Source organism: Centruroides sculpturatus, unplaced genomic scaffold (assembly GCF_000671375.1).
Source record: "Centruroides sculpturatus isolate CEXI.00-Female unplaced genomic scaffold, Cexi_2.0 scaffold2763, whole genome shotgun sequence".
NCBI lineage: Eukaryota > Metazoa > Arthropoda > Arachnida > Scorpiones > Buthidae > Centruroides > Centruroides sculpturatus.
The window spans coordinates 1-13345 of record NW_019386945.1 but is presented as its reverse complement, the minus strand read 5'-3'; the positions used below and the strand labels follow the sequence as shown (position 1 = coordinate 13345).

The 13345-nt window shown below is 29.8% G+C and overlaps 1 protein-coding gene across 1 annotated transcript; it reads right to left on the bottom strand.

Moving 5' to 3' along the window:
• Positions 1-2922: 2922 nt before the first annotated feature.
• LOC111615953 (chromodomain-helicase-DNA-binding protein Mi-2 homolog) lies at positions 2923-13244 on the bottom strand. Its single transcript, XM_023357389.1, has 8 exons — positions 13128-13244; positions 12294-12435; positions 8795-9172; positions 5761-5802; positions 5409-5500; positions 4517-4608; positions 3837-4051; positions 2923-3167 (listed from the first exon to the last, which is right to left on the bottom strand). The coding sequence occupies exons 1-8, from the start codon at positions 13176-13178 to the stop codon at positions 2923-2925; spliced, it is 1257 nt and encodes a 418-aa protein (XP_023213157.1). The 5' UTR covers positions 13179-13244.
• Between the last annotated feature and the right edge of the window lie 101 nt (positions 13245-13345).

Below are 13345 nucleotides of genomic sequence, written 5' to 3'. Positions count from 1 at the left end.
AAATTTATGCCTTCCAAGTCAGATAAATATAGTCAAAAATATTGGCTTGCTGTGGATATTAAGACAAAATATCTGATAAACATTCTTTCCCAAATATGGGAACCCTAAGGCATGGTTATACAATCAATGACTTTGAATACGTTATATTGTTTGATAAAACATTTTTTGAATAGTGGAAGAAATGTAAACATGGACAATTACTTTATTTCCATAGAACTGGCAAAAAATTGAAAACAAAAAAAGTCTTGTGGACAATGAATAAAACACACAGAGACTATATCCTTGGCAGTGAAGCATGAAAGTGAAAAATGACAACTATTTATCATGGAAAAAAGTCACTGTTTTTCCCTTTCTTCATTCTGCAGTTGTTACTGCAATTAATGAAAAGAAAATATCAGAAACTATATTATAATGTTGATATTCTAGAAAAAATATAAATAACAATATCGTATCAAGGCGTCATCTAAAAAGAGACTTGAGCATTCATTTTATAATATACTATATTTAGTCACAACAAATGGTACAACTTATACAGAAGTGGGGCATAATCAAAAATTTCTTGAAAAAAATTTATACAGAAGCTTGCTGAAGTATTTTGAGAGGCATTTCTCCAGCAGCATATAGAGCAGTGGTGGCAAACCTATAACCCATGGATCAGACACTGACCCATGCAGACTTTTTAAATGACCCACGCGAAACAATACAAGTTCCAGACCATATCAAACAGAATGGTTTGATAAATATGGTGTGATTGAAAAGAATAAAACAACTTTGTGTGTAATTTGTAATGAAACAGTCACTTCAATACATACAATGTAAAAAGACATTTTGAAAAGTTGCATTCTAACCTCAGTCTTTCAACAGATGAGGAAAAAAGAACATATTTTTTTACAAAAGAAAAAAGAGAAACATTCACAAACCAGTGTTTTAAAAACTTTTTTGATTCCAAAAAATAACATTACTGCTGCTAGTTTTCAAGTTGCCCATTGCATTGTTCACCACGGGAAACCTCTTTCAGAAGGAGAATTTGTAAAACAACAAGCGTTTTTAGAATATAGTACTACTTTATTTGCAGATTTTAAAGAAAAAGACTTGATTATAAAGCATATAAATGAGTTACCAATAAGTCACAATACAATTAAAGATCGAGTAGTAGAATTAGAAAGAAATATTTTTTTCGCAAATACACAACCACTTAAATTATGCAGAAATGTATTCAATTGCTTTAGATGGGAGTAATGATGTAAATAGTTATGCACAATTAACAGTTTTTGCTTGATATAAATCAGGCAATAAAATGAAAGAAGATCTAATGAAACTAATAATGTTGAAAGGAAAGTGTACCAGTCTTGATATTTTTAAAGAATTTGATATTGCATTTAAAGAAACGGATATTGACCTACAGAAAATTGTTTCTATAACAGACGGTGCACCCAATATGGTGGAGAAAACCATTGGTTTTATTCAGTATTTTAAGCAAAATACACATTCTCTGATTGAATTTCATTGTATTTTGACACCAACAAGTTCTATGTGCAAAGCAAGGCTTAAAAACATTTTCCAATGTAATGCCAATTGTAATAAAAGTTGTCAACTTTATAAATGCAAGAGGCCTTAATTAATAAACGACAATTTGCACAATTATTACAGGAAATTGAGTGCCAGTATTCAGGGATTTTGACGTAATGTTTGATGGCTCAGTTGCTTTGAAAACCATTTTCAAAACACAATAATTTTTGAAAATACGCTTAAAATTCAAAAAAATGCAATTAAAAAATATTTAATGATTATACAGGAAATAAAGCAAGCTTTTGAGGAGAGATTTAATCAATTTAAAAGTTTGGAAAATACATTTCACTTTATTTTATATCCATACAAAACAAAATTCAAAGCAATGGAGGTAACCAAATTTATGTGGCTTGTTATCCATGATTTAGAAATGGAATTAGTTGAATTTCAAAGCAGCATAGTGTGGAAAAATAAATTTGAAAACTTGATTTCCGAAATAGAAGGAAAAATGTCTGAAAGTAGTGCAGATAATAATGATCCCACACTAAAAATTGAAAATATATTATTAAACGTATGGGATTCTTTACCAAATAATTTTATATCAATGAAGAAACTTGCTAATGCTCTTTTAACACATATTCGTGTGAAAAATTGTTTTCTTCAATAAATTTTGTAAAATATACCAATAGAAATAAACTTGGAAATGAATTGACTGCGAAATGCGTTAAACTAATGAATACGGAATACGAACCTAATATTAAGAAACTATACGAAAATAAACGACAACAGATTTCTCATTAAATATACTTCAACTTTATTATACATACCCATACCTGTAACTATATCTATTAATAAGTAATATTTCATAATATATATGTGATTTTCTTTATTCCTTGTTCATTCAAGTACTCAGTGCAAATGCAACTGTTGACTGGGCATAGTGTAACCTGGTGCGATAATTCATGGCATCACCCCACCATTGATATCAATTTTTTCACGTCCACCTTTATTTTTTGCTCTTCACTTGCAAAAGTAAAAGTTGTAAAACAAAAAGGAAACGTAAACTTTTTAGAGGATTTTAAAAGTGAGAAAAAAAAAAAGTAGTTTTTAACCATCTTCCCCTCCTCCTTTCCAAGTGACCCACAAGCTAGTACTAAAAAAAATAATGAACAAAATTTGACCCACTTCTCAAAAAGGTTTGCCATCACTGATATAGAGTGAAGTAGTTTTTTTAATATTTGGCATTTATTAAAAAACAATGAGCAAAACAATACACAAGTACTCAGAGTATGCAAGAAGCTTGTCTGAAATTTGTATTGAAAAAAACTAGTCATCATTTTAAGTTATATGGAAAATAAACATAGCTTTTCATTAAATTTTGTTTAAAAACTACATTATTATAATAATGTAGTTTTAAACAAATAATTCCAAAAAGTCATTATAACAAAGTGTAAAAACTGGACCTAAATACAGAAAATTATCATCATTTCTGGGAATTCTATGGTATAAGGTAAGTCCAGTTGTTTTAGTGTAAAGAATCTCCAATTTATTGGAAGCAAATATGTAACATTTTATTGGTATTCGTGTTGTGAAGTTATAAATCCAACAATAGCTGTTTGCTCTCATAAATATCAATAATTTCACCTCAACCAGAATTCCTTTAAAAATAATAATAATAGTAATAATCATGTTAAACTATATTTTTTGTGAGAGGCATATTTTCTTTTATACATTAAAACACATTAAGAATTGCATTTGAGAATGAATCTAGACTTAACACAAGCTGTCATATTTTCATTTCAGATAAGTTTTCCTTGTCAATTTAAAAAGTATTTTTTTTGGTAAGGTCAAAAACACACAAAAATGTGTATGTGAATAATTTGAATCTTGTGAAGTTAGTTTTAATATCCAAGTGTAATGTTGCATACATGATAGGTACCTCAGGCAGTTATCAAAAATTAGTAAGGACTTCTTTTGAACATTTTTTTTTTGTAATTTTCATTATATCTGAAGAGTTTTTAGAAACTTATCAAACACAAATGCATTCCAATAAATAATGAAATAGATTTTATATTAGTTTCTCCCAACTGAATCTTTGTTGTGAACTACAGTAGAGCGTCGTTTATCCGAATCAATTGGGGACTGGGGTTGTTCGGATAACTTATTTTTCGGATAACCGATTATGTACGAAAAAATATATTAACCTATCCCGTGTTGAAATTTTTCTCCGTTGCGTGTCGCTTCACGTTGAATTTTCGTCGNAAATGAATACACTTGGTTAAATTACAGATACTGAATATATAATAATAAAATTAAATGCATGGAACTTCCATTAAAATATTTATAACTACGTACCTTTTTCCTAATAAGAGACATCACACCTATACGAGTAAGTACATGTTGACGAGATAAACCTTCTCTAGGAACACCGTCAGCAAATGTTTCGGAATTATCTGCTCCCGGCTCGCACAAATGGCGCATAAATAAAGAAACGTAAGCTTTGAAATTCTTTTCAGACTTTCCTCGCAAGTCTCTAACCAGCCTAAGAAAACAAAAAATTGGATTTGACATTTTATTACAATATTTAACATAAAATTAAAAATATGCAACAGATTAAAGCAATAAACTGAATTAAAATAAATATGAAATATTAGAGAAGATTCACATTCTTTCTATTTGTAGCATTATTGTAAGATCAGTAATAATTTAATTTTACACACAAACACTAAAAATATAAATATTAAGTATGCTAATGTGTAATGCATGATGACAATCTCCAGGTCCTACATAATTATTTAAAAATAAAATTATATTTTAATAATAAACTTCCTCATAGTAAGGATCTTTTCATGTAACCAGTTCTGCTAGAATTTTATTATCTAAATGAAATTATCATCAAGTTCATATTTCATATAGTCTTAAGACAAGCTTTCTTCTCATATTAAATAAATATTAGTTTAACGAATTGACACTAAGTCTCTTTTTAAACATTATTCCTTTAACTCACCATTGAGAGTTGAAAGCATCTTGTGGAGGCATGCCATATCTCATAATAGCATTTAAGAAAGCCTTACGTTGTCTTGCATTGAAGCCAAGAACCTACAAATGAAATTGTTACCGATTAGAAAATCAAAAATTAGTGTCATTAACATACATAACAGAGACACACAAAACAAACAGTTATAAATTAATTGAAAATAAAACTAGCCTATAATAAAATTCATGAAATATCACCATCCAGATAAAAATAGAATTAATAGATTTTGTGGCACAAAGCTGGCACTAAATAGCTTTATTTAGAAATTAAAATTATATAAAATTATGTCTTAAAGTTAATTCTACATAGAAAAATTCAGTTAAACAAATGAAGTATATTGCAATATAATGTAAATGTAATGGAATGCCTTTGAAGAAGTTTTAAACTTAAAAAATTCATTCTAAATTTTCCAATTATTTCTATTTGTCCACAAATAATTTTAGTCATCATTTTACATGAAGACATTTTTATGTGGACATTTAAAAATAATATATGAAATACTATCAAATTATCCTTTTTTATTCTAAACAAAAAACATTAGCTTGCTACTTACTTTCTCTCATCTGACTCATTAAAGTTTAGTTTTTTGGAATTTCTCTTAGATCTACTAAGATAAATGCGTTTATCTTCATATATAATTAACAGTTTATTTGTAAATAAGTTAATTGTCTAACTTCTAATAAAAAGTAATCTAGCTATTAGATATGTTTGGTTATCAAAAAGCAGACTATTTATGCTCTTATCTATGTTTATCTTTAGTTTTTCTCATTTAAATTACTAAAAATAAGCCAATGTTTATTGCTATAAGAATAAATTCCAAGTATCAAGTTATATAGCTAAAAATGAATTCACTTCAACTCACTTCAATGTTTCCTCCAACCCTGGCCAACAATGGAGGTAGAGGTTTATCTTTGTCATTTTGCAATGAACGGCTTTTCCTCCTAGTATTCTTTTCTACAAATAAAAAAAGTATTAAATTAGTTTAGTAAATAGAAGGTTAATTTTATCAAAAAGTTTCAATTATTGTATAGTATTTTTAATTTTAATGAAGAGATTATTAAACTGAATAAATATCATTTAAGTGAGAAAAGCATACAAGTAAAACTACTCTTAAATTGAATTGTAGAATTAAGTATTTATTTGCATAATAAAAGTTAACGTTAATGCTAACATTACTTCAGGCTGTATTATTGTAATATCAAAATAAACCTTACCTTCATTCTTCTCTTCAAAGTCATCATCATCTTCATTGTCATCTAAAATAAATTAAATTTATCATCCAAAAAAATTGCCTTAAATCTAATTATTTCAAGTAATTATTAAAAAATTTAAGCTATGTTTTTGGTATTAATAAAATAATGTGAAAAAGATTTTTGATTTTGATATTTTTTCAATGCCAAATAAAAACAATTAAAAGTTCTATGTATCAAATATTAATCTAATCAATACAATAATCAATGAACTTGTTTAAACAAGACAGAGTTTGAATCAGGATCATTACAGGTAATTCCATCTATGATTCCCTGCCCAATTATAATATTCTTCCCTGGCCTATTAAGATCTCTGCATTTCCTCTTTCCATTATGTAATATTCGGCAAGTCTATTTAATTTAAGCCCATTTCTCATGCAAACGGTGCACATATAAATATTTTTTTTATTAAAAAACACTTTATTCACTCATAAAAATCAAAAATCTTTGCATAAAGTTGATTACATAATTATCTATGTCATTTCTACACCATATAAAAATAATTTCATGATTTTATTTAAGCTAATTTGTAAATTTTATTTAAATAAGAAAAAGATTTGCATCACAAAACAAATTTTCTTAAATCAAAAAGGCAGGAAATTCAAAATAATTTAATCAGAATAAACCGTCACAGCTGCACACCTCCACTACCAACCATTTTAAATACAAACGTAAACCCTCTATCCAACAAAATTTTTAGATCATCATGTACAGTTTATGACATGTAAGCATGACAAATCTTTCCATTCTTATGGTTGCTCCAGTTTTAGTTGACTCCTCTATACCAAACTAAATTTAGACACACATACAGGTCAAAAACAAGTGAGAGCAACAGATGAATTCCAGGTATTTGCAATTCCCTGACTTTCCCTAACATTTGATGCCATTCACTGACTTTCCAGGTCTGTATGGACCCTGTTAAATTGCAAGTTGTTTAGATAAAAACTTCTCATTTATCTATATTTCTTCCATAACTAGTTTACTATTTAACTTAAATTTACACTTAATACAGTAGACTCCCCTATAGCACAGTGAAAAAATTGCGATCGTGTTCATATAACAAGCTAAAAGAATGAGACAGATTGTCGTGTTGCAACGGGATTGGTCGAATCTGAACCAATAGTGGACGAGCAACCAAACTACTTGCCGCCGTCCAGCCCCATGCGTATATACAGAGAGTTTAGGCAGGAAAATTGAGTTTACTATTGTCTGTACAGTATATAAATTAGGTACTGTAAGCCTAATACTGTAATTTTATGATTTTTACGTTATCTAAAATTTTGTCTTTAGTCATCAGAATAACTTATCAGGAAACACGTCCGCCATTCAATGAGCCACTCCACGACCAAAACAAGCTTAAGCAATGGCATCTTCAAACGGTGCACACTTGTTAAGTATTCCTACAATTTTTTGTTTATAGCATAGTTTATATGGATTATTCCCAAAAAATTATATGTGATTTGGAAATGTTCGAGTCAAATTAGTCTAGAATCGATTAATTATATGGAAGAAAACCTTTCAAATAGCAGTAACCCCTAAACTGCACAAGTGCCAGGCTGTGATTGGATCATGTATTTAAGTGACTCGTACAACATAGAATTCATATAACACGGAACATATCTACCATGTTATAGGGGTCTACTGTATTACTATGATATTAAATTTTTTATGGAAAAATTGTGTTATGAAAAAGTTATAAGATTGTCATAAAAATTCATTACCATTAGATTAGATGAAGTTACAATGATCTTACACAAATGTGTATAAACACAATATTACTAATATAAAAGCGTGTGTTTGTATTAGCTATAGAAAAAACGTTTTATCAATTTCAAAATCGATCACACTTATGTTGCAGTGACATCAGTGACCATATGACATTTGTGCTTGGCAAAGAAATTTCCCTAAAGTTGCATTTTTACATATTTTGGCAAATAGCATATTTTAAACTTACTTCATTAAATTTAAATAAAGGATGGCCTTTATAAAGGTTGAAAAAGTTTGTTTTCAGTAAATGTTTTTGTTCTCTTAACTGCATTATGGTTTTGAGGTGTCCTTATATCACATTTAAACTTTAAAAATGATAACTGCACCATGTCATTTCTATAACAAATTTTTAAAAAAAATCTTTCCATAGGGAACCCATGATGCTCTATTATCCAATTAGAAGAAACAACCTAACAAGCCTGTTATTTAGAAAGTTATTGCTCATTGAATTAACATATGCAGAATTAATCTTTGTTTAATCAATGCGGAATTAAAAGACTTATTCTTTTTTTTTTGGACAAAATAAAGCCTAGGGGAAAGCACAAGAGTAAAATTGGGCAGGTAAATTCTAAATCTAAAAGATTAAGAACAACTGAGACCCTGAAGGCCATTGACTTGAACAATGTCAAGTAAAAATGGCTTTGTTAAGGGCTGCAGAAAAGCATAACATCAAGCTTGACTTGAAGCTCTTCTCAATTCTTCAATCTCTATTTCCTCATAAAAATATTCCATCATGCTTGATGGGAGAATTTCTAGTTTATTAATACTATTAATTATTTTGTTGTTTTTCCATGAAAACATTTTAATTTACTTCATGTATATATCCATTTTGTCTAACGTATTATTTTTATTAAAACTAATTTTTTTTTAACTTTTAGATGTGGAAACATTATTAAATTTACTATGCAATATCTAATATAAAGTCAGAGTTGCAAGTAAAATCAAAATGATACTCATTATTCATTGTTTAGTAATTTAGATACTTTAAATATTGTTCTTTTATCAATTAATCTTTAAAGATTTATGATACTGTATAAAGAATCAATAAAACATTAACATTTGTGAATTTTGTATTTAAGTTAGTAGCATATTTAAGTTTTATATAAATTAAAATTGTATCAGCATTAATTAAATTAATTTACTTAAAAAAATATATTAAGTATATCATTTCATATATTACTATGATATATTATTTTAAGTAATTATGTGAACCATTTTAATGAAAACCTACCCGATGGTACAGAAAATTCTGAATTATAATCAGATAAGTTATCTTGCCACGTCGAATCGTCCTGCGGTCCCATCGCATCATTATAATTAACTTGTTTACGAACTCTCTTTCCTTTACCGAGAGAACGAGCCATATCTTCTTGCTGCTGTTCATAGTGATGCCTAAGAAGCTTTTCCCAATATGCAGGATCTGCCGATTCAACTTCTTGTTTTAAAATTTCAGTCTCTGGTTCTTTTTCTTCTGCTTCCTTTGTTACATAAGCAGCAACTTTGAAAGAACTTAAGTATTCGTTTGCCCACAATTCTTTCTGTTCAATTCCCTCTTTTGTACGATCTAATAATCCATCAATGGCTTTTTCGTCGTAATGAATAAGATCCTCTGTAAGATAAAATTTATTGCATTATTAACAATAGCTACACCAAAAATTAATACTCCGATTCTATTAACGTTACAAATTAAATTCAAAGTGAATAATTTAAATAAATAATTATTATATATATATAGCAATACCATATTACTTTGAATATAAACCACCCTGGAATTTACACTGCAGCAGGAGTTTAATTAATTAATTAAAATTGGAAAAAAAAATAAATATGATTTTATATATATGATTTGAGTCAATTGCAGGGCGTCTTCCTTTTTTTAGGCTCGGAGAATGATTTTCACAAAACATTTCCTTCATGGCTTCAACAATGCACACTCTCTTCAGCCATAAATCTTTTACCAGCTGTGCAATTTCCAATTTCTTCAATGCACAATATAACTTTTCTTTTGAATTCAGCATAATATGTAATGTTTTTCCATTATTGGTGAGTATGGGTAACAAAAAAAAATTAAAATCCAATTCTACACAGCTGCTATCAAACAGCAACGGCATTAAATCAGAGTGCAAATGGGAAATCACCAAATAAACCGCTATCAACTATCGTAATACTACATGCACGTATAGACTATAAATCAAAGACCCGCTTGTTCAGAAGTGGGAAATTGGCAGAAATAAGTTAAAATATTTGCTTTGAATTTAACTGCACCCTAATTTTAGACCTTAAAAATTGTAATAAAAAGTTCAGTTTAAATTCGAAGTAATAAGGTATATTTGTTTATTTCTTACACTGCATATTATTTCTCCAAATGCAATTTAAGAAATTATAGAAATTTATTAATTTGAATTATCAGTTATATTTTTATGTAATAAAAAGAAATGTTGAAATGTGCAAAACAATATAAATTTAATATTTACTGTGAATTGAGGTAAGATAATAAAATANTTGCTCTTGCTAAACTTATCATCATGAGAAATGTTGAGTTTAGAGTTTTTAGTTCCCCCATTGTCTATTCACTACCCATTTGTATATCTATGTTATGTAGATCAGTGGATCCGTGGATCAAATGGTACCGGGACATCCAAGGAACATTAAATTACTGGTATTTCCATTTTATTTACTATGGTGTATTTGTCTCGGGTTTGTGCGACTTTTAACAGACGACAGAACAACGGAATAAACTAGACATAAAAAACACACTTCGGGTGTCATTGTCTCCAATTACAACCATATGGAACCGTCTTGTTGCAAAAAAACAAGCTCAGGGTTCTCATTGATTTAGTGTTCTAGTGAGTTAAAATGTTAAATCTCATTATATTCATTTTTTGGTGTAACTGTATTTTATTTTGAAGGCATGTTTAAATACAATTAAATTAAAATTATTAAATTAAATCAATCTAAAATATAAACAATCAACGTTCCCCCTCGGTGGGTCACGGTAAAATATCAAACGTTGACCAGTCCGTGGCGATAAAAAGGTTGAGGACCGCTGATGTAGATGATATCTTGTTTGCTTGGGATGACTCTGAGAAAGAGTTGTACATCTTCATAGATATGTTATCTTCTATCTATACAACAATTAATTTCTCTGTTGAGCAAGAACAAGGTGAGGAGATGTCCCTTTTAGACTTACTCATTCACAGAGTACCTGCCAGGCTTATGTTTTTTGTCCATCACAAGACTAGTACATTACAACAAATCGTCCCTACTACTACCTTTCCATGCTTTATAAATTCTGTTATTTCAGCTCTCATATATAGAGCATTCTTAGTTCCATCCACCCAAATATATATATATATATATATATACAAAGAGATGCAAATTATAAGGTCTGTTCAAAAAGTTCCAGAACTTTGTGTTTCCACTTTTTGAAACAGTCTGGAATGCTTCTTCCTGAATGGTCGTAAGCTCATCCATCAAATTTTTCTTTATCTCTGGAACGGTGGCAAATCTTTTTTCCTTTGAGCAGGATTTTTAATTTGTGAAACAGGAAAAAGTTGCATGGGGCTAGGTCAGGTGAGTACGGTGGGTGGGGAAGCACAGTGGTCTTGTTTTTGGCCAAAAGCTCACGAGTTCTGAGGGATGAATGAGCCGGCACATTGTCATTGTGGGGGGAAAAAATCATTCGCTGCTCCTCCAAAGTTTGGGGCGTTTTCACATGATTTTGTCTCTTAGTTATTTCATAACCCTCAGGTAGTACTCCATGTTAACTGTATGACCTGTAAGTAGGTATTCATGATGCACAACCCCCTTCGCACAAAAAAAAAAAAAAAACGGTCAACAACATCTTAAAATTTGAATGAACTTATCAAGATTTTTTGGGGCAGGGAACGTTTCACCCACCTGTTGTGAAGATTGCACTTTTGTTTCGATGTCATATCCATAAACTCATGACTCATCATCTGTTATGATCCTGGACAAGGTTTCATCCTCTTCAGCTCGATCAAACAGTTCCTGACAGATTTGAACTCAAAGTTGTTTCTGGTCTGCTGTCATCAGGCGAAGCACAAATTTGGCAGCAACTCGATGCATCCTCAATTTTTCAGTCAGGATTTCATAGCACGAATCAATCGAGATGCCACACTCTTCTGCAATTTCCCTGACAGTCAAACATTGATTTGCATGAACGAGATCATTCACTTTCTCGATGTGGGGTCATCAGTTGACGTTGATGGTCGCCCGGAATGCTCATTGCCTTCCACTGATTGTTTTCTTTCTTGAACCAGGTAAACCACTCATAACACGTAGTAAGTTTCATAGCATCCTCACCATAAGTCTTGGTAATCAACTCAAAAGTTTCCACGAAAGATTTCCTGAATTTTACACAAAATCTCACAGAACAATGCTGCTCCTTCAAAGAGCTCATTTCCGTGGATCCAATTTTTCTCCAAACCCTGAGAACACCCACCCCTTCACACAAATGGCCATAACTAATCACCAAAACAAGATATCAACAAACGGATTGAAGGAGGTTACTCAGAAGGCTTCCATGGACACAACACCTCCAAGCAGATTAAAAAATAACCAACTGGAAATGCACTATTCAAAACTTTTTGAATAGACCTCGTATATTAGACACAGTATGCAAAACAAGATTTTTCCCGAGACAATTCCCCAGCAAAATTTAAGTGTATGTTGTAAATACAGAAAAAATTCAATACCTTTAAGCTTACCTTTGCCGTCATCATCTTTAAATAATTGTTCGGTACCGAACCTTAATATATCATCTAATTCTTGTTTAGACATTGTGTTTGCTCTGCTTCCTAGTCCAGGTCGTACTACTAAATGAGTCAACATCATTTTCTTTTTAGCCACCTAAACATTATTATAAATAAAATTCTAAGATGTCAAATTTTGAATAAGCAATTTAAAAAAAGATCACATCAGAATAAAATTATTTGTAATGCATTTAATTGGATAAATTTAATAAATGCCAATTAATTCATTTCCAATTACAAATATAATACTGCAATCCAGAAGTAATTTTAAGATGGATTTATGGCAAAACATTTATGTCAATATATGTGGAAGATGTACCTTATACAATTTTTCTACACCCTTTTCAATATTAATTACATTCTCCTAATTTTAGTACTTAAAAATGACAATTTAAGAAGATAAACAGTATAAAAACTGACACACAAACTGGAAATATATCCCAAATTAGAACACAGCTATGTTTGAAAACAGTTAAAAGGATAAAGCTGTTTTTCTGTTCTATGCAATTTTTCCTGACGAGGGCCTCTGAAAGACGGCCGAAAACATTTGAACATTAAACCTTTTTATTGTTCATTTGCTTGAATTATCACTTAGGTGTGAAGTGATTGTTTTGATAAACAGTATACAATATTTCTGAAAACTCCATTCAGTCATAATTCCTATTCTCTATACCTCACGTAATGAAATTTTATTAAATACTAAAATTACTACTGGATAATCTAATTATCTCTAAAATTCAGAAAAGCTAGATAAAGAAATTAATTATTTTAAATAACAAAAATAGTTACCTGTGTAATACGTTCTTCTACAGATGCCCTTGTCACAAACCGATATATCATAACCTTATTTGCTTGACCTATTCTATGAGCACGACTAAATGCCTAAAAAAATAATAAAATTAAAATTTTATTTATGAAAAACTTTGATAGTATTTTTCATGATTATGCAAAAATTCTCTGCAAAAATTTATGTAACACTGTGTTAGAATCATCCTCCAAAAGATATA

Bases quoted from the DNA above. Each gene is read 5' to 3' on its own strand.
- LOC111615953 (XM_023357389.1), bottom strand. From the start codon at position 13,178: ATGATATATCGGTTTGTGACAAGGGCATCTGTAGAAGAACGTATTACA. The intron at 5,803-8,794 runs GTAGGTTTTCAT...AATTTATTTTAG, and splicing joins AGAATTTTCTGTACCATCGG to ATGACAATGAAGATGATGAT. The intron at 4,052-4,516 runs GTGAGTTAAAGG...TTGTTTTCTTAG, and splicing joins GATGCTTTCAACTCTCAATG to GCTGGTTAGAGACTTGCGAG.